At 40.0% G+C, this 22378-nt stretch overlaps 1 protein-coding gene across 1 annotated transcript in view; it reads left to right on the plus strand.

The window, feature by feature from the left end:
• LOC111230643 (carcinoembryonic antigen-related cell adhesion molecule 2-like) overlaps positions 1–12468 on the plus strand; it is a 35410-nt gene extending 22942 nt beyond the window's left edge. Inside the window, exons 9-10 of the mRNA XM_022757433.1 lie at positions 9292–9331; positions 11335–12468. Coding sequence (XP_022613154.1) covers positions 9292–9310 — 19 coding nt within the window. The 3' untranslated portion in view covers positions 9311–9331; positions 11335–12468. The remainder of the gene's footprint in view (positions 1–9291; positions 9332–11334) is intronic.
• Positions 12469–22378: the final 9910 nt, after the last annotated feature.

Below are 22378 nucleotides of genomic sequence, written 5' to 3' on the forward strand. Positions count from 1 at the left end.
CGCCGCGTCTTGCAACATGTAACTAATTGTACACACACAGTCTTGCAACAACACACACCACACACACCACACGCACACACTCCACACCACACACTGTAGTGCTGCTACACCCTTCGCACAACTGCAGCCAGTAAACTAACTGTCACGGTTGCACAAAATTTCCCCTCTCAGAAATTCTGTTTTGTCGTGTAGAAAATGAACCAGCTCTCGTCTCGACAGTAGCAGCGGCACTGAAAAACGCTTCTTTCAAGGAAAATAGTCAACAACAAAAGGAAAAAGGTTTGCAGGTCGTCCCAGTGGACGATTTATCAGGATTCCTCAATCGTAAGTTCAAGGAAAAGCTCAGTCACACTGACTTGATTCTTCCAACTTGAGTCGTCTTTTTTATACCTTAGAGTCACGACAGTCCACCTTTCCATTCTCGTTCTCACATTTCATGGTTGTATATCCAAAAGGTCATAGGTCAACTTCACTGTGACATCACAATGTTATGTAAAACACTTCTTTAACGCTGAACTGAGATTGTGGCCATATTTCCTGTAACTGGTTGATTTGAGGCAAAAACCACAAGGCGGGAATTGTAGGCTTTTTAACAAGTCCTCAGTTCGTGTAACAGCATCTGAAACCACCTGTCTAACAGATCGGTCTGTTATCCTTGTTCTTACCAATTAAATTTCCATTGTATGATGTATTTTTATTTGAAGCATTACTAACTGAGAACTTTACTCTGTTCTTTTCTTTCAGAAAAACACTGTTTTCACTCTAAGACATGAAGATGAAAACAAGGACAAATACTTGAGATCAAAGTCTCATTTCTTGCCCTTTTGGGAAACTGTCTCAGTTATCATGGAATTGCAGAAGTTTCAAAATTTCTGGACCAAACTCCATCTTATTGTAGTGAAAAAGCTACAGAACAGCTATTAAAAAAGATGGCAGATTTCCCACAGACTCGGACTCCAGTTTGGAATTTAATTTTGACAAAAAATCAGAAGTTGGAGACATTAAAAAAGAAAAACAATCACTCTTTAACTTTGAGCTGCTAAAATCAAAACACCTTAAGCTATAACTTTTTACACCTTTCTCCTGAAGCTTGAGTTAAGGTTTCCTTAAAAATGTTCACTTAATATTTAAGGTTTTCTCCCCATAGTTATAGTCTTATACTTAAGGAATCATTTTTAACCCATTTGCCCACAAAAGACCTTAAGCAACCAAAACTAAGTGAAAAAAAAACTAAAGGGTACCTTTGACTCTATCAAATAAAGGAATAAAACCGACGTTGTAATGGTCACAAAGCTTTTAGCCTGAGGTTGAGAATGAATTGGCTTCAGTCAAAAAACTTGATTCTAAAGTCTTTCCAAATGAAATTGCCAAAATGCACTTTCTCATGAAGACTTCAGAGTCACGCTCAGACTTCCCTAACAGCGACGTTGCAGCGATTAAGTAACAGGACCATGACGAAGCAGAGCAGAATGCATCTCTTCACAACCTGAACGCCACATTCTTCCCAAGCGGCCGGCAAAAGTTTGATGCAACCTGTCAGGTTTCAACACAAAGTATGGAGCACAACAGGAAGCTGCCTCCTGAAACAAAGACATGAGTCACTGACATGCCTGACCTCGCCTGACCTTACCGTGTCAATCTGAAAACCACAAGTCTCAAAGCAGTTCGTGAAGCTCTGGTACAGGACATTTAGGGCCCAAAAACCTTTACGTCTTTATCTTTTTTTTCACCTTTGTTCTTCCTTATTAATCTTCCATTCACCTCCTCTCCTCTTTCCCTGGGAACTCACGTGGGCAATAGTTTGGATCCTCCTCCTCCTTCCAGCAGATGAAACAGGGACTTTTTTTAAATATGAGGCATTGAAGTGTTTTTTCAGGTATCAAGTGGTGATGAAAGCCGAACTCAAATCAGACAAAGCTCTTTAATAAAATCAAAAATTTAGGCCAGCATTAGCATCATAACAGTATTGATTATTCTGCAGATTATTTTCTGATTAGCTGGTTAATCAATAAGGGAGGTCATGGGTGATGTCTTTAAACGTCCAAAACCCAAAGGAGATGAATGTTCCTGTGATATGTGTTTCTGGGTGTGATTTAGTTTGGACGGAGGACCGTTCTGATATCGAGGTCAGAACGGTCATCTGGACGGAGGTCTTTTTTTGTCTTTAAAATTAAACATAGTAGTGCGGACGTAGGCCTGAATTAATTTACTGGTCAAATCAGAGGTTGTGTCCCTGTTTCCTGCAAGCTGGCTGGTTGCGCGAGGGCAAAAACCAAGAGGTGGTAATTCTAGTTCTCTCTTTGTGAAAACATCCTGAAGACTTTCCTTTTCTCTGAAGCTCTTGAGGGCTTGACTGTTCTAAGAGACCCCTCCCCCCTCTTACGGTGTCAAGGTAGGAGCTGGTGCCGTGCGATAGCTGTTAAAGCACCTCTCGGGCCCCTAGGGGCCTCAAACTGATTGACTCAAACTGTCCCCTCTGTTAATTTTTACCTCATCTGGCAACATCATCACTGTCAGGACGGTGTCAAAACACTGATGACAGGAGGCCTTTGTTCTGTGGGGGCCTCCATGTTGGTGTTGTAGTGGGGGTCTAGTGTGAAGGATCCAGAACTCGCTGTGTCTCAGTGACAACTGAAGCGATGGTTTGGGTGTCAATTTTAGATGTTTAGGGTGAATTTAAAGCTGAGAAGCAGACGTTTGGGATTTTTCTCGACAGTGACGTGCCAAAGCAGGAAGTGGAGGAATAACGAGGCTAAGATGGAAAGACAATGAGGGCTGGACTGTAACTTTGAGCCACATTAAATGTGTGTGTGTGCGAAATAACCTGCACACACACACACACACACACACACAGCCTGACCAGACATCCGGTTGGGACGAGCATAAAAAAAAAAACCCTCAGGAGGTGTTGACAGCAGAGATAAAGACACAGATACGAGTACAGGGAAACCTTTGCATGCAAGCTTAAAATACAGTGTTAGTTTTTGCTGCTGCTGTGACTTCAAGAGTACAGCAGGGCGTCCACTAATCAGAGGTTGGTGTGGTTCGATCCCCGGACTCTTCTAGTCCACATTGTCAAAGTGTCATTGGGCAAGATACTCTCTAAAATTTCTCCCCACATATAAATGAGATGGTTGGTACTATTCTGTATTTTATTCATTTGGCTGATGCTTTTGTCCCTTCAAATTCACACACAATCAGCAACCGTGTTTTTGCTCACCCAACCACCCTACATGTGGACATAGGAGCCAGAGACTCCAACAATGAAATGACTGCGTGGGTTATTTTTTTATAACTGCAACCAAAGTAGTTAATCAAAGCACGGTATTACTCATGTTTACACCCACCGGCCACTTGATGTATCTTGTTTATTCACTCTGTTTGGAGGAGAGCGTGCTCACAAATATGTAATCTATGTGTGAGAACTTTTTTAAACTGGGAACTGACATTAATCCTGTGACAAGCACGCACGAGTGTTGACAGGTTTTCATTTTTAAAACAGACTTTCACAGAAAAAGTGACCTCACACACAACAAATGTCCTTGTCCTGCAAGGTCTAAAGCCAAAACCGGTTTTCTTCAGGTTACAATAACACACGCACCACACACACACACAACACACACACACACTGTTGCAGTGCAGTATGTGAGAGGGACACAGATATTGTTCAGGAACAAAATAAAAGATTCTAGTCTGCTGATAATCAAACTGGAGGGCCCGTCTATACTATCAGCTTTAAATAGGATGGAGGATTTAACATCCTGCAGACCAGCGCAGGTGCAGATGGGAAATGCTAACTTGTACAGGTCACTAAAACCATCCTGACCCCGACACCAATTCACATCTGAGAAAAATTCATTCCCAATCCATGTCAGGGGAGGATTTTAACTGATAAAATCAGCCAAGAGCCAGAACCACATTAATCAAATAACTGACAATTATACTACATGCCATGAAAAATATGAAGTATATGTTCTATGGATCAAAAACTCAAAATGAAAACACAGAGAAAGTATAAAAATATGGGACCTTTAAAGGGTATGATCAACATTATTCATTCTTTAAAAGAAATCTCCACAAAAAATTGATTGTTCTGCAAAAACTTATATTATCATATTAAATATTTAATATTTTATGTTGAAAACTGTAAATGACATTAAAAACAAGTATCCTCTGACCAGTTATGGCTGTAATTATTGAGACTGGCTATCGGGAAGGCTCTGGAGACAACAGCTTACAAGCAACAACTTGCCAATAAAAGGCTTAATCTTCACGTTTCTGAATTATACTGTAAACTGTGCTTTAGATAACTGGTGTCCCAAAGCCACTTTGAGCATCGTCTTTCCTAAAAGACGGAGCTGGAATCTTTTGGCCAAGCAGAGCCAGAAGTAACGGGACCAACATATTTTTAAATATGTGACAGTGGGACTAAAGTGTAAGACTGATTGTTCTGCTGGTCAAAGGAAACAAGATAGAAGAGAATGATATTTTGAGGAAATATTCTTATGTTCTTGTTGGGACAGAGACGAGACATTTGACCATCATGACTGTACAGTGATATGAAGCTGCAGCTAGCAGCTGCTTTGTTAGTTTGAGCATAAAGAATCGGAAAGTTAGGAGGGAAAAAACTCACCTGGCTTAACTTGAAATAAGCCACCTCCATGCTGCTCTCAAAGTTTCAGTTGGAGTATTAACATGTCGTATCCAATTTGTTTTAAAAAATGACAGTTCACTTTTTGTTGGTTATCATCATGACACCAGCTGCAGTACAGTTGTAGAACAACAACAGTAATATGACACACACAAACACTTCTCCCCCTTGTTGTTCATGGCCTTGTCACCTAGGATTAAGTCGGGCTGTGTGGTTGGTATTTGAAAACAGTCTGACTTGCATTCCTTAACTCTCTGATCCAGGGAGACTCCGCCCCCCTCCCCAGTGACAGGGTGGGCGGTAGGGTGGGGGGGGGTGTTTAGGTGTCATGAAGTGTGTGTAGCGCATGAGGTTTAATTTTTTTGTATGCAAAATCCAGTTTTGAATTACAAAACCAGAATCCATCATCAGTATTTTCAGCTTTGTAACAGTTCATATAAACCTGTCTCTCAGGTGAACTCACTCTCCCTGCGTTCACTTTTAAACACATAACAATTTAACATGGTGGAGTCGTTTTCTAATTGAGCTCATGTTGCTTCTAAAAGTTTTACTGAGTCCAGGTTTATTTGTATATTTATTCTCCCCAAATCATTTGAGATCAAATCTTAAACTTTAAAAACAAAAAGATCATATCAATGATCTCTGTTTTCAAAGGTCTTTTCAGCGCTTTCAACACATTTCATGTCTTTATTCAGCAAAGAGAGCATGTTTAGGTGTCATCATGTGAATTCAGTAATACTGAGCTTGACTCACATGTGATAACAGATGGTTGTGTTGCTAATGTTCCTGGTCGTGTCAGGATCCTTATTGTTTTCAGGAGAATTCTGAGCTTTAGTTATCTAACATCATTGTTCATGGTACATAATCTGCATACAACTGTATTAAAAGCGGATATGTGAGTGGATTTTTTATTTTGTTTGAGATGAACCTTGAGCTTAAATTTATTTTGGCTTTAAAGATTTGTACATTTGAAGCCAAGTGATTCCATTTTTCAAGATGAGGTGAAATATTCATCAGTTTACAAGCAAAGAAAGCCTCAGGTGGGAAACATTGGCTGACTTCATTCATAATCTTGCGGAGTTCATTTGAGCTGAACGTCAGTTAGAGAAAATAGTCACCTGCAGGACTTGCGCTTCCTGTAGCTGCAGGCGAATCAGTCTTGCAGCTCGAACAGACACTGTGGTGAGATCCTCATCTGCATCTTGAAGAGGAAAAAACTAGCCTGTCTTCACCCTGTAATTTACATGATGTATTCATCTGTGTGTTTTTTTGTAAATTTGACTCAGCAGATAAAAGCTTTATTTTGAATAATTATACTGCCTGAATATAAACATGTGCATGTAGTATCTCACATAACCACGGTTAGATGTATTGGAAAACGTTAAGCTCCAGGTCAGAAAACTGTCAGACCTCCTCTGCACAATCAATCAGACATCGGCCTTTTTTTGTCTCCTGCTCTTGAGCTACATTTCAGAAAAAAAAAAAAAAAAAAACACAAGCTGCCTCTGGGAAATCCCGTTCACGTCACACCCCTCAGTGAATAATTACAGGTTGGATATTGAGGAATTTGTTTGCAGGCTCCACATCTCCTACCAGCATTATTAGCCCCAGAAACAACTGACAAAAACCGGTCAGTGAAGGCACATCGACGGCAGGCAGAATCTACTACTGAAAAGTAACAAGTTTTGAAAGATGAAACAGCCTGAAACAACACCTTTCAGCCGTTTTACTTCTGAATGTAACATGTGATGTTCATCAAGAATTCATAGAAGCTTCACTACACATGACTTTTATTTTAACCATCAACACCAAAGAGTCTTTTTACTGACAACACGAAAGTCACCATGAGTCCTCCACCTTCAATGGCGCAACTACAGCCAGAGCTGCTTGAACTGTTGGCTTAATGTTAGCTTAGCATAGCATTAGCAAGCTACACTGGAGTCAACTGGAAAAATTTACTGCATTTTTCTCTTGAAAATGGAAAATTAATTTGTTTTAACGGTTATAAATGTGATGTAATAAAGTGAACTTTATTTTGTAGCAAATGTAATTTGCTAACTCAGAAAAAGCAAGATATTGTGTTTAGCTTTGTGCTCAGAGAAAGGTGGCACATTGTTTCAGGGCTGTGACCTTTCACCACCTGGTTTTCTCTATTCAGTCTGGTTCATACAAAAGAAACAGTTTCTTTGACTTTTAAATCCACTTGGCCTTGGTCTCAGTTTTTACTTTTTACATCGAGAATGGACGTCCTGTAACAGGAGGGGTTTTTTTTTTTTTTTTTTTTTTTTTTTCTGAGGAGGGCGAGGCCTGCGTTTCACAGAAATGGCAGGAATGTCACTGTCATGTCTGCACTCGTCTTCTTCAGCTCACGTTTGTGTCGCTCCTCGGCTCAACTGTAACCGTCTGGTTTTCTCTTTAATCTCTTCTGATTTTACTTTTATTTCTCTCCGCTGTTTTTCTACCTAATTTACGCCGCCTTCGCCTCAAATGATCTTTCAGTCATTTTCACCTCTTTTCATACTCTAATGTTCCACCAAGGCCCCCGCAAACAATAGGTGATAAATATGCATTTGTTAGGGCTAGTGCTGCAGAATAAAATGGGAACAATGAAAATGTAAAATAAAAGGTGAATACGAGCTAAAAAAGTAACAAATCTTTATATCCTAGATAATAAGAGAAATGAAAGGGCGACTATGTATTTTTGTAGAGAAGTAATATCAGTCTTTCTGTTACAAACAAAGGTTGATTTCATATGTAAAATACATAAAATACTTTCTTTTCTCAATCCACGAGAGCCTGTTTGCTGCTCTGCAGGCTCTCGTGGTCTGGTGTGACCAGGAGCCCATGGTGGCTAATCTTTAGCAAAACTTATATCGATACTGCTGTGAAAAAGATGCTGATACATGCCCATCTCCATTTCCAGAAATCCAGGGTTTTTTTTTTTCTTTGTCTATATCAAAATCCATACATATTCAAAAGAATTTCTGGCGTTTTGTTATTGTTAAATGATTTTAAAGACAGTAAAATGCTGCGAGGGCCCAAATATCATGTGGCTCCAACCTGACATGACGGAGCCTCTCAGCTGTTTCTTCTCTGCCGCTGTGTAAACTCTTTTATTTTCCGAGGACGTGTCGTAAAATGGATAAACAGCTGCAGGACAGTTTGTGAGTTCCAGGTTTCTTCTGTCGTTTGCCGCCGTCTCTTCCCTCAGCATCAATAACAGAGTCACCACGCTCTGAAACGTCTCACTTCTCTGCCTCTGACCTTTGACCTCTTACAGTGTTCCTTACCTTATTGCATTATTGGTGAACTTCAGTGACCTCTTTTCCCTTCAGAGGGTGAACCCTGATGTTTTGTCTGCAGCTTGTCTTATCACCTGCCGCCAAAAAATGTATCTCAGTTTTTGTGATAAGATTCAAGTGATTCAACAAAAAGCTGTAAGGCAGGTGTTGATTTCCCTGACTCGCTCAATGCTGCTCTGAAGTCACACAGATGGTTTCATGAAAAGCAAATGGAAATGTGTCTTTGGAGCTCAAATATTTTGCAAGAGCTGAATCAGGCAGTGACTGCGTGTGAATATAAGAATCTGCAGCTCTCTTTAAATGAGAGGGAATATTAGTGAGCAGCACTTCAAACCCTGTCATGGCTTCTTTAACCTCCTAGGGGTCCCTGTGGGTCCCTGAGCTCAATATGAACTAAAACACATTTTGACAGAATCCCTGCACCAGACCAGGACCATGAGCTGGAGGAATGGAGGAGTCAGCGTGGCTGATGAACTTCAGTTTTGCAAATTTGCCATTAGACAAGAATTACATGGAGTGAACCTGAGGCTGTCGAGGGGCCCCTGGAGGTTCAGAGGCCCCTGGATAGCGACCCAGCTTTGCCTGGTTGCTGATGCAGCCCTGTTTTCACTTCATTTGACGCCTTAAATCCCTTAAAGCTCCAGCGACTCAACGTGTTTAGACACTGACGGTGCTTCGGATGTCGAACATCGTTTTCTAAATTTGTAGTTGTCGGGTGGTCCAGTTGTGTGAGTGTGTGGTGTTTTCTTCCAAATCCCCAAAATTGCTGAAACTCAATGACTTTTGGGCGTTAAATTTTAATTAATAAACCCCCGAAAAGAAACCTGACGTGTGAGAGCTTCTTGTCTTTCTTCCTCCTCTTTTGGTTTCAAGCTCTAAACAGATAATCTGGTTGTGACGTGGCTTTGAACATGGAGGCTCTGTGTCAACGTGTGTGTGTGTGTGTGTGTGTGTGTGTGTGTGTGTGTGTGTGATGAGATGACATCATCCTGAAGGTATGTCAGGCTATCACACAGACAGCCCCACGAAATCAAGTTTTCCTCAAACACCTGGAGGTCGTTTGTGTTAACGATGATAACATCGGTGAAGAAACAGGAGCTTTCACTCCACCTGTTCGTTAGCAATAACGCGTCATAGCGTTCATTAGTTTATCAGAGTTTGAACGTGACGTATCTTGCTTGTGTCTCAGTGTCCGGCGTTGGCGTCACAGCTGATATGTCTCAGGCTGTGTGAAGATCACCGTCCTCCCAAAGTGTCTTCACTGATAACGTGATTATAACAAACAGCCCAGAGCGAGGTCACGTTGTGCTGATCACTGTTTTCTGTTGTGTTTTTCAGGGTCGAGTCGCCGTACTAAAGACGTCCCTGCACACCGGTGGTAAATATCTCTTTCTTCTCTTCATAATGTCATTTACATCATGTTTCTGTTTGTATCAGTGATGATAATAATGAATCAGATTTTAAGTTCCTTCCATGTAAGATCATTTTACACACAGAAAACAAACAAAAAACTACACGGATTTAAAAAAAAAAAAAAAAGCAGCAAAGAAAATGTTGATTTGCAAACAAGTAGAGACAGTGCTGATGCTTTGATGAAAGATGAGCACAGTAAACTATGAAGATGCTAGTCGTGAAATACAAGACAGTCACCGCACAAGTGTTTATACACTTTACCACAAAGTAAAGAATAAGGTTTGTCGGTGGATGTGACATTTATTAATGATATATCGAATAAATCATTAGAAGGATTTAACATAAGAAAAAAATATATCAACTGGCTCGTTGAATGTTCATAGTACAATAACAGCATTTATTTCACATTCATCTTATTTTTAACAAATCTCATGACCGTATTTTTAATCAAACAAGCAGCAGGAAACAGTGCATTTGTTGGGGACTATTTTTAGCAGCTGATTTGATGACAAGAGGAAAAAGTTTGAATATCGTCAGACATGAACCGACAACTGAAGAATTTGTTTTGGGATCTTGGCGTACCTGAAGAAGCTGCTGCTGTTGTGTGTGTGTGTGTGTGTGTGTGTGTGTGTGTGTGTGTGTGTGTGTGTGTGTGTGTGTGTGTGTGTGTGTGTGTGTGTGTGTTTTTTTGGTCAAGTCTGTGATGCTTGAAACAGAAGCTGTCTCCACTTGGTTGAGCAAACAAAGCCTGGAGGGTGTATGCTTGTGTGTGTGTGTCTGGGTGTGTGTGTGTGTGCGCGTGTGCGTGTGCATGTGTGTGTGTGTGTGTGTGTGTGTGTGTAGAAGCAGGATCACACTGTAGCTTCCTGTGTGTATTAAAGTATCTATATGGAGTGTGTGCGCAAGAGAGCCTTTGAGATAAGACTGTTGATTGAAAGTGGAGCCACACACACACACACACACACACACACAGTCTGTGTGTCTGAGCCCTGCAGCAGCTTTTCACGTGGTCACTGACAAACCTTTTCTTTGATGTCCCGACATGCGATGACAGACGAGCCTCGAATCATAGGCGGAAGCCAGACGACAAACAACAACGAGCTGCTGACATGTTTAAGATGCTTAGAATACTATATACACGTACAAACTCTGTACACACACAACATGGAGACAAATAAGAGCCAAAAAATAAATACAAACAGAGAGTAAAAGACAAAGTGCAAAGTATAAATGACTGTGACCACATGAATGAAACTTCAGGGCACCGGTAACTATGGTAATAATAAATCAGCTGAACTCAAACTGAGATATCAGGATGAATCTGGATATTTTAAGTCCGACTTCAACTTTTAAGATCAGTATCAGTTTGTCCACTTTGATAGAAACAGTCTCAAGGTTTTTAAATTTAACATAATTTTTTAACGAACTGTTGTTAATTAACTCACACAAACAAATAGGACTGAGTGAGTGTATCAGTCCTCAGCTAATTTTTGCAACAACTATTTGTTTATTTGTTTGTTTATTTGAAAAGAACAATGTTAATGTCAATCAACATCAATACAAAACAGATGATGTAAACATGCTGGATTGTAGCTATAATGCTAATTTACATCCGTAGTCCCTCGGCAGGTAACATAAAACAAAAAAAACATTACAAGTCACGATACACTACTACAAATATCAAGTACTGGTCTGACTTAAGCCAGTGTTTGAGATGTGTCTTAAAGGTGGGATATGCATCAATAATGAAGCAAAACACAGAGACAGACGTGGCAGAACGTGCATGAAGTGAGACGAGCTTACAAAGACAACTAACAGGACAAAAAGAAAATTTGTGATTACATTGAAAATGAGAAATAGGAGGAGTGAGGAGGAAGAGAGGGACCAGGTGGAGTTGGATGGAGGTGGAGTCTGCTCCCTGGATACACTTTCAGCTCTGTTAACGTTTCCTTCTCTTGCTTTCCTCAGGAGATCCGACCGTTTTGTTTCCCATGATCCATCTCTGCAGCTGGGAGGGGAGTCCTATAGGGGTCCAGCTGGTTTCCTGTGAAGCCCTGGCCAGACCAGCTTTTCCCATCATCCCCCTCTCTCTGCCTCTCTCTGTCTGTGCCTGACGAGGACAATGGAAACTTGATTTAACCCAAACGATGGATTCTATCAGCGTTTGGATTATTAGCTGGAATCTTCACTGTTAATCTGATTTAATTTTTTTTTTTTTTTTTTTTTTTTTTTTTTTTTTTTTTCACCTTCACCTTCCCCACAAACCGTCACTGGATCGTCCTCATCATCATCCTTCTCTTCTTCTCTTCCGCTCGGTGTAAACAGACGTTGTCCGTCACCTTTTGTCTGGATCACTGCTGAGAGAAACTCTGAGACGTTTCCTGATGGACTGATGGTTACAATGAGTGACTCTCTTTATCCTGCTGGAAACCTGATCACGCACACACGCACACACACACACACACATGCACGCACGCACGCACGCAGGCGCACACACACGCACACACAGTAACACCATATGACTGTGGTGTGTGGGTGATCACACACATACACACTCAGGCCACACACGTAGACATTCAGGGGCTCTGGGTTAAAAAAAATACAATGAAAAAAGTTTTTGTGGTTTGATTTATCTCACTGTCTGTGCCAGGTGGGTGGAGTTTGCCTGATGGGGGATGCTTCAAATGCGCTGAAGGGTTTTCAAGTAAATGTTGTGATGCTTCTCTTTGCTCGACAGCGTCACCGGATCCAAAATACCTCAGTTTGTTCTGTGCTCACCACTTTGTACAAAGTCTTTCTAACGCACCTGTTGAGCCGACTTAGCGTGTCTGCCTTGTCTGTCTCCCTCCCTATGCGGCTGCTTTCCCCATAATGTCTCTGTTGTTCCACAATGTCCGACAGAAGATTTCAACTCCTCTGAGCTTCCACCTTAAAACATCTGGACGAAAACAAAATTTCCATTAATTTATGGCCATTTTTAACATGTGAACATTTTTGTGTAAAAGCCCTTTAAAGCCCCAGATTGTGGCAGTAATGCAAAACAAGATACCCCAATATAACATCCATCTATCCAATAATCATAATCAGTAATAATTATTTTAATTATGTAATTAATTAATTAATTATATTGCTCAAAACAGAGTTGGGGTACTTTATTTTGAAAAATGACTGAAACTATGAAATTAGAATAATCAAATAAGTAGACATGACACATGACAGTAAAACAATAACCACTAATGATAATAAAATAACAATATATGTTATATGAGTTCTTTTCTGAATACTTTACATGAAGAAGAAGGAAACTAAAACACAAGTGCAGACTGACAGAGGACAGGAAATAACTAAATAAAAGCAGTTTTACAAAGCAGAATTTTTAGAGAGTTCTTGAAGGTAGCGCGATTAACAGAGGCAAACCCGGCAAATGTTTGGGGCTCCCAAGGGGAAAATGCCCCCCCACTCCCCCCGTGGCCCCTCATATTGGCACATTTTTCAGTGACATCTATAAATCCCCTCAAATCTCCCATAAAAACAAGTCGGGGCCCCTGATGATGTGTGCTGCAGCAAGCGTCTACCGATTGCCTGCATGTGAGGCATTTAGGGGACATCTGTAAATTGTAGTGAGTGCTAGTAGTCTGCATGGGGGTTGGGGTTGGGATTGGTGAACTGGACCCCCCCCCCCTCCAGAGTTTAGGATCGTCACTGACGACTGGAGCAGTTTCAGGTGTGCTCTGGGAGGGGGAGGGGACGTAAATTAAAAACAAAAGGGGTTCAAACAAAATGAAAATCTGTCAAACTCTTTTTATTAATTAGAATTGAGTTTTTGAAATGAATATTTGTGTAGAGATTTGGCGAAGATGATTGTGTTACTTCAGAGAGCGTTACAGCTCCTATTCATGGTCCCACACCTGTTTAAATCTTCCTGTTTAAAGTGTTTGTAGTCAGTTTAACTCATGGAAACACATTAAAAGAGGACACTGTCCATGGGAAGTCTCCTTCCATCATCTGTTGGCTGTGATTCTGGCTTTCTTTCAGCTTTTTTCCCCTCTCACACTTTACCTTCATCCTCCCCCCTTCCTTATGGTCCAGGATCCTCTTGAGTCTTTGTTTAAATCGTCCCAAGTCGTCCTCAGTGGAGATGTGTGTGAGAGCAGGAGATAAATGTGTAAGGCGGCACAGACAAGATCCAACACGCAGTGATGAGTCAGCGTGGTGAAGGTGAAGAAGAAAGAAAACGAAAGAAAAAAAAAAGTAGCGGGAAGGTGGTTTTTTGTGGGTGGCGACATTCTTTGAGTTTTGGAGGGAAAGTCTGGTGAGCTTCAGGGCGGTGCTAGCGAGTTTTATAAAAAGATTTTTTACCACAATTGGACACAAGATATTTTAAACTAAATTCTAACTTTTTTGCAGGTTAATGATAAATTCATCAATCATCTGAAAACGTTAAAGAAAACAAACCTCTCTTTGTATTATTATTTGAAGTTCAGCTTTTAGCAAGATCACATATCTATTCTTGAATATTTTGTCATCAAACCTCAGATGATTTCTCCTGCGCTTTGAACTAGTTGATGATTTTTCTTTTTTCTTTGTGTGGTTGTTTGTGATCTCAGACTTCAACATGCACTGCAGTCTCTGGTGAGAAAGTATTTATTTTTGTTTAGTTAAAAAAAAAAAAAAAACCTTAAAAACTGGAGCTGAAGATCATAGTCGGTCTGCAGATCAGTGTTTTTTTCAATTTGTGTATTGTCACTCTGAATCCGTGCTTGAAAACGCTCACACTGAACTTTAAACAGCTATTAAAATTAAAGCGTAATATTCAATACATTTATGTGTCCAGTTTGGGACAACTTACACCATAAAACATATTAATAACAACATGTAAACAGATTTGTTGTCCCAAACAAAGCGCATTTCTATGTTCGAAAACGACGGGAGCAGCCTTAAAGAGAAGCTGCCCTCATTGTAAATAATAGAGAAAGATGTTCTACACTGTAAACTGTTATTGCGCCTTTTTTTTTTTGATTGTATGTGGGGTTTTATTTCTCATCATGATAAAAACATTTTCTGAGATGCTTTCTTTTGTTTTATTAATGTTTACAAAAAGGTCCTGTACAAATCTGCAGAGATTTAATAAATATACCCTCAGTAAAATTCATGTCCAGTTTAACAGCAATCTAAAGCCATAAAAGTTTTTGGAAATATTTTCCTAATCTCGTCATGTCTGTGGTGTTTTTATTTTGTTTCCACTGTGACTCTGTTCAAAAAGGGAAAATGGCCAATCAGAGTCTGTGCATCTTCAAACCGTCCAATCACAGAGAGACGTGACTGTTGTCTTTGACACTGTTGGATGATTGTGTGTGTGTGTCTCGCTGATCCACAGCCGAGGGGAGTTTTTCTGTCTTTCCTCACCTGCCACGCCCTCGTCTCTTTGACTATGAGGAGAAAACACACACGTACACACACACACACACACACACACACACACACTCACACACACACTGTGAAAACTATTTGTCTTAACAAGTCACGTCGTCTCGGTTTCATCCTTTAAGACTTCTTCTTTGTCCTCACCATCAGGGATTTAAAGGGTGAACAAGAGTGAAGCTGCAGCACAGTCACTCCCAAATTGTTGACTGATTTTTTATTACAGAGTTCAACTCCAGTTGCTACTTTTAAGTTATTCTTGTTTTCTCAAGCTGTTGAAGATTTTTAGTGCACAAGGTTGTAATTAGAGGTTTTAAATAAAGTGGACATTTGGACGTCTTCATAAAGATGATGAGGACACGCTTCATGCCGTAACATTGGTTGCCTCAGTTCATTAAATAGTAAATTATCACCCCATGAAAATCTTGTTTTTTCTGACCTCCTGTGCTTTAACTTGTCAGGGATGTGCACGTGTGCTCCAGGACGCTGTGACATTACTATTGGGTGTGGTTACAGGTGTTTCACCTTTCACCACGCCTATCAGTGATGCATGCTGGAAGTTATATGTTAGCTATTAGCTCCTTCACGCTGTGGGAACTTTAGGGGCTATTTGTAAGTTTTGCTATAACGTAGCTAACATTAGCGTTAACAGCTGTTTGAGTTTACAAGACATGTTGTTACACTGTGTCCTCTGAGCAGCTGCTTCTGCCGACCAGGCCGAGGCTGGCTGGTTAGCATGCTTACATTGGTAGAAGAAAAGAAGTGATAGAAATAGCTCCTTTAACGAATAACCTGGAGCTTCCCATAACCTGAACATTGTAAGAATGTGTATGGTCTAAGTTTTAGGTTCTGCTTTGTTTTCCACTATGGTTTATAAACCTGAACGTTTTGGATGTATGTAATTGAAAAGTCAACACTTTGTGGAGACATCAGATTTATGTTGCGTTTGATGGGTGGGTGAGTCGAGAGCAGTGCAACTGTGGGATGGTAAACACTGATGAAAGATGGACTAACATTATTCTTCTTTTGCATTTACATATGCAGACTTTTAATGTTGGTATTTTTCAGTTAAAGTAAAATTTGTATCTTATCCTGGACTTATCTGTCCCTGACACTTAACTGTGTCTTCTTCTGTGCTGCATGAAGTGTCTGATGTGCTACAGGAATATAATTGACGAGACACCTCCTGATGTAGCAACCGATTTAACAAGAGTGTAACAGGATCTTTAGCTGGATTTAGTCTCTTTCAGGCGGTTCTGAGTCGGTTTTGTTGATACCTGACCACGTACAATATTAATTTATGTCCTTAGAAAGCATTTGTTTTGCTCTTTCTTGATAGACCACAGACACACATCTTCCACATATTCCGTCGACATATTCCATTCTCCAGCCCTGAACCAAAACCTCAACCTACACACATAATTTTTCTCTCATGGTCTGAAACTCAAATTGGTCTTAACAGAGACAGAAGGACAAGATACTGAATAAGCTGTATCTGTGTAGTACGGTGTATTCTTGTGGGTCAGGTTATCCTGATGATCTTTTTCCTCAAGATAAACTTCCCCAAGATAAACTAAGAACACACACAAACATCATTATCACTCTTCATCACAATCATCACAATTCCACTGTAGAAACTATAGAAGGAACAAGCCCTGATGAGATCAAAGCAGACATCAATCTGTACATACATACAATGATTCTGCTGAGAGACTTAATCCGCCTTCATCAACATACGTGAGCTTGATTCTTAGTTAAATCAACAACATGAAATGTCACATAAGGACGAGCCTGGGGCGGTGCTATATACATATATATGCAGCCTCAGTTGGTCCTTTAAATACAGGCATCAACGTACCTGTAGTGAATCAACAAGTAAACATACAATAAAAGAGGCTGCTTTACGTTAGGGCTGAACATAAATGACCTGGTTGCTTCAAAGCTCACCTGATGTTACTGTTGAGGTGTCCACATACTTTTTGCCACATCCCTGAGAGGAATTGAGTAATTTTGGAGAGATGAGAGATGAAGATGAAGAAACCTGATTTCTGTTTTACATCCTGTGTGTTCACTGTGACTTCATCACAGCCGCCTGTTAATCTGATGATGACATGGTTCATGTGGAAATGTTGGTTAGCACCAGTGACCTGCTCTGCAAGTTTTCTCATGTTAAAGCTGAAACTGTGGTGACAAAAACCGATGGTGTACATGAGTCTTTGTGAAAACGCAGAGGCATGTTGTGGTCGGATCAGTATGTGTATTTGAGGTTTATTGTCCTGTGAAAATGAGTTTTGTAAGTCATTGGCTGACTTATGTGGTTTCTCAAAACACACAGCAGAGCAGCCACATTCAACACAAACCAAAGGCGTAGGTTTGGTCTCAACGTTGGAAGGGAAAAAACAACCTTGCCACCCCTCCAAAACAAAGAGATTGACTTTTTAATGCCGTCAACCAAACGGTTTATTGACATATAAGATCTGAATTTACATTCAGAAATGCCCATACACAAATGTAATATATGTACAGGTATTCTTGATTGGTATATATATAAATTTCACAGTATAGTAAGGAAAGAAAGTCATAAAAATGTGATAGTATAGTAGGAAATAAAAAGTCATATTACAGTAAGGCATAAAAACATCATAGTGTAGTCAGGCATAAAAATGTCATATTATAGTAAGGAAAAAATGTCAAAGTATAGTAAGACATAAAAAGTCCAATAATGGGGCGTCGAGTGGCACAGTGGGTTGAGCAGGTGCCCCATATGTAGAGGCGTCAGTCCTTGCTGCAGCAGGCCCTGGTTCGAATCCCGCATCGGACGGCCCTTTACTGCATGTCTTTCCCCCTCTCTCTGCCTCCCCACTTCCTGTCTCTCTCTACTATCCTGTCCAATAAAGGCACAAAAGCCCAAAAAAATATACTTAAAAAAAAAAAAAAAGTCCAATAATAGTAACAGTATAATAAGACATAAAAAGTGATAATATAGTAAGGCATAAAAATGTCATAGTATAGAAAGTCATTAAAAATTCATAGTATAATCAGCTATGAAAAAGTCACAGTATAGTAAGTCATACAAACATCAAAGTTTAGTAAGGTATAAAAAAGCAATAGTATAGTAAGGCATGAAAAAAAGTCATACTGCAGTAAGGCATAAAATGTCATAGTATATTAAGGAAAAAAAGTCATAGTATAGTAAGGCATAAAAACATTACAGTGGAGTAAGGCATAAAAATGTCATAGGAACGAAAAATGCCATAGTATAGTAAGGCATGAAAAAAAGTTGTAGTATAGTAAGGTATAAAAATGTCATAGTATACTAACGCATAAAAACGACGACAAACTACTGCACTACACCTGCACACACATGCTGAGTCTCTGTGAAGCCCTCACCTGACTCTGAGTCTCTGAGGAGTGGATTATGTCACGTCCCTCAAGAGCAGAGCGAGTATGTTTCACTATTAGAGCCTCAGTTTTTTTCCATCAGGGAGAATTTCAGCCTCTTCCTGGAGGCAGCGAGGTGTGTCGTTAGGCCTCTGTCATCACAGCTGGGTGGGTTTTATGAGGAACTCTGTGAGATAAAAATGAAACTCAGTGCAGGAGAACCACCTGTTTTCTCTCATGATCTTGGCAGGTTAATGATAGAAATCCAAGCAAACCTGCCAACATCCTCACTGCAAACACAACTTAATATCTGAAGACTGGAAAGAGCTTTGAAATGGATGATTCAAGGATCTCTGTAGCTCTAAGACCAGCTCCTGAATCTGTGCGTCAGTTAAGTCAGAGTTGTGTTGATCAAACAAACACCTCAATTGTTACTTGATGTTACTAACACAGAAACACAGGACCATCCTGGATAATATAACATAATATAATATAATATAACAGTCAGTGTTGTACAAGTTCACACTTCACAGGAGCAGCTCAAAGTTCACACAGATTAAAATGAACTATTCACATTCATTTCTTCCCTTATTTTTAAAAAGAGCTGCTCTGAGCTTTTCTTTTTCAGTAATTCTCCTCCTGTCATCTATCCTAGTCCCCAAAAAGTCCATTAACAGGCGCTGCTGTACACACTTCTTCTTCTTCTGATGTTTTTTGGAAGTTGGAAAACAGCTTTTTGGTGCATTACCGCCACCTTCTGGTGCGTGAGTTAACGATACTGACGTTCATGTTCATTAGTTGCAAATGGAAACATTCAGTTCACTCTTCACCAAAAAATGAAAATTCATACACAACACTGCCTATAACTTCACATTATGATCAATCATTCAATCAATCAATCAATCAATCAATCAATCAATCAATCAATCAATCAATCAATCAATCAATCACCAGCACCAGCTTTAATTATATCAACTTTGTTTCTGTGAAATCTATTTTTGTCCATCAAATCAGAAATACAACATTACCCTGGATCCTCATCCACCGTCACTATGGAGAAAAACATTGCTTCATTCAACATTAGCAGTGCTTGTAGCAGCCTTTGAAGTTCTGTGATTGGGTGTTTCTTGCCAAAATACACCATGGGAGTCATAGGTGATGTCATCAGGATTGTGTGTGTGAGTTCTTTTCAAAGGACCAGATATTTTCTGACACATTTTGAACAGGTTCCTCCTTTGTACTGATGATTCAATCAGGAGAGTTTCAGGGTCGTAGAGCTTCAGGTGTAAGATGCCTTTTTCTAGCATGTGTCTTCATGTTCAAGTGGCCGGTCAGAGATGTGTTCATCCAATCAGGTGTAGGAGGAAGGTTCATGTTCCAGAGTGAGTCAGTCATCCATTGTACAACTGACTGAAGTTTAAATGAGGTGTGTTTTTGCTTGTAGACTTCATCAGAATCAACAAGAGGATCAACAATCACATTTTACAAGGATGGAATTTCATTTAATTCATTCACAGTCTGAGCCTGAGGTGGGACAAAGAGTTTTAGAGTCTCTGAGCATTAAACCTGCACAACACGAAAGTCAATTGGGGTCAAACGTCCCAAACATACCTTAAATAAACTGAGAATAAAACTGGAGGGTAAAAAAAACAAAGACCAGTCTCCTCCTCCATGGTTCTGCACACACACAGTTATCAGTGTGTGTGTGTGTGTGTGTGTGTGTGTGTGTGTGTGTGTGTGTGTTGAATCAGGTAGAGATGGCAGGACTGAACACGCCCGCAGCATTTAGTCAGGAATGTGTGTTCTTTGAGTCAACACTGATCCATGCAGAGAGGGAGGGAGGGAGGGAGGGAGGGAGGGAGCAGTACTCCCTCCTCAACATCAGCCCCATGTTCAGTTCCTCACTATAACTGTTCAATGACATCATCCCTAAATCTAAAACACAGTCATTTTTTTTTTACCATTAGTTCTGACACTTTGTTTCTTAAATATAGATATTGACCACTGAGTGATAGTTACTGTTAAGGTTGTGACCTTAGTCATATAAAGAGGAATTCTGGAGATGCAAGACAACACTCTGCTGTTACAAATATATGACACATGTTGGTGGTTTTCAGCAATAACCAATAAATGTATTTGCATTCTGTAATAACCTCTTTATACATTTTTTTTAAATGCTGGATTGAAATTAGCTACCTACACATGAGGAATTAACATTAAAAGACATCAACTGCCCTTCAAACTCAGGGCGTCTTTCAATGTGCAAACAATCACAAGAAACACAGTGTTTCTGATTTCTGATTTCATACATGATTTTTATGTGACCACAAAGTCAGTCAGTCACTTCTGCATTTTTTGAGAGCAGATCCTTTTTAATTCTCACAAGGCAGTTTGTTTAGCTGCATATATGTGTATATTTATATATATATAAATATACACATATATGCAGCTAAACAATATATGTATATATATATATATATATATATACATATATACATTTTCTCATCTGACTCTGAGTAAAACACTAAACAAAGTTGTTTTTGTCTGAGTTTCTACATCAATTTAAAGAAATCTAATCAAAATATAAATTAAAGGCACAAGTTTATGTTTTGATCTATAGCGGCTAAGCCTAAAACTTTAAGTCACTGAGGGGCTGCATGGAGGTGCAGGTTTAACTGACGCGCTCACCGTTCTTGACCCACTGCTGATGCACTGTAGAAATATCGTTCTCTTTCCTCTTATTGTCTCAGATTCAAAGTTTATTTTCACCTTTGTAGTTCATAAAACAATCAATTATCGTCCATAAACTTTTCCAACGACAACATATTTCAATCCATGAGTGCAGCATACCTGCCGTGACAAAACTATGTACCCTTCCAGTCTAGCAACACCTGTCCCTCAATTAAAAGTTCCTACATATATTGTCTGCCCCAGAATAGTGACACCCACTGGCCCAATTGAAATCCCACATACAGACAAACAGAAATGGCTCCTATAGATCTTCAGTAGACATTTTTAACAGATCATTCTGGGCAATATGTTTCAGTGTCTCTTCAACGCCCCCTTGTGGCGAAGCAGTTTATAACCTCGGTCAGTGTGAGTGAAGGTGGTGCATGTGAGTTTGCTGCAGCAGCAGAGCCCCCGTTAGCTGAACACTGTTTATGACTGAGTTACATCAGCAGTCAGACTCATTTTACTCTGCAGGAGGAGCAGCCTGTGGGCCAGTAACAGCAGGTTACGCTCTACCTGTGTGTGTGTGTGTGTGTGTGTGTATGTGTGTGTGTGTGTGTATGTGTGTGTATGTGTGTGTGTGTGCGTGTGTGTGTGTGTGTGTGTGTGTGTGTGTGTGTGTGATTACAGGGTAGAGTAATAATGGCCTTGTTGGGTGGAATGGAGGAATGATAACTCTCAGCTAAATCTTCTTTCCTTTTTTTCTCTGTATGGAAGTTCACTGAAGACAAAAAACACAGACATACATCTGTGTGTAATCAGCCTTAAAGTCATGAACTCATCGGACAGTTTGTCTGCATCGGCAAATTCTGTAGAAACATGACTTTGACACTGTCTGCAGCTGCTGCTTTTTCCCAGAAATAGCTGACACACACAGCCACCCACACATATGTATATATGTAAATATGTATATATGTAAGTATGTATGGATGTATCACTTAATGGATGGATACATATAGGTATGAATTAATCAATGAATTATGTTCACTTAGCTTAAACTTTACTTGACTGCAGTTACAGTTCATCACCGTGGAAGGATTTTCCACACATATTCTTTGGGGTCAGCCTTGACATATGTGAGAAGTTTTTAAATTTAAAACCAGTGCAGGTTTCAACAACTTAAATATGTCGTATGCAAATAAAAAAGCTCAGAAATAAAATATTCCAGGAATGTATTCAATCTCCAGGCTGTGAAAATCTCTCCTGGCATGGTGAGACCCAGTGATTTGTCCTGACATGATATCTTGTAAGAGATGGGAGTGAACAACAACTGGACAATTCATCCAGGTAAATCTGTGTGTATAAATACATTTACCTGCAGTGAAATGGCACATTTTTTTGGAAACAGCAGGCTCGTCTCCAAACCCAGAGTGACCTCCTCTGAAGGAGTCGGGATGTCTCCTGGAGGAGCTGATAGTGGGACTGGAAGGAGAGGAAATACCGCTGCCGGGTCTGGTCTGGACTAATTGCTGGAAATATT

Source organism: Seriola dumerili, unplaced genomic scaffold (genome assembly GCF_002260705.1).
Source record: "Seriola dumerili isolate Sdu_G_001 unplaced genomic scaffold, Sdu_1.0 BDQW01000276.1, whole genome shotgun sequence".
NCBI lineage: Eukaryota > Metazoa > Chordata > Actinopteri > Carangiformes > Carangidae > Seriola > Seriola dumerili.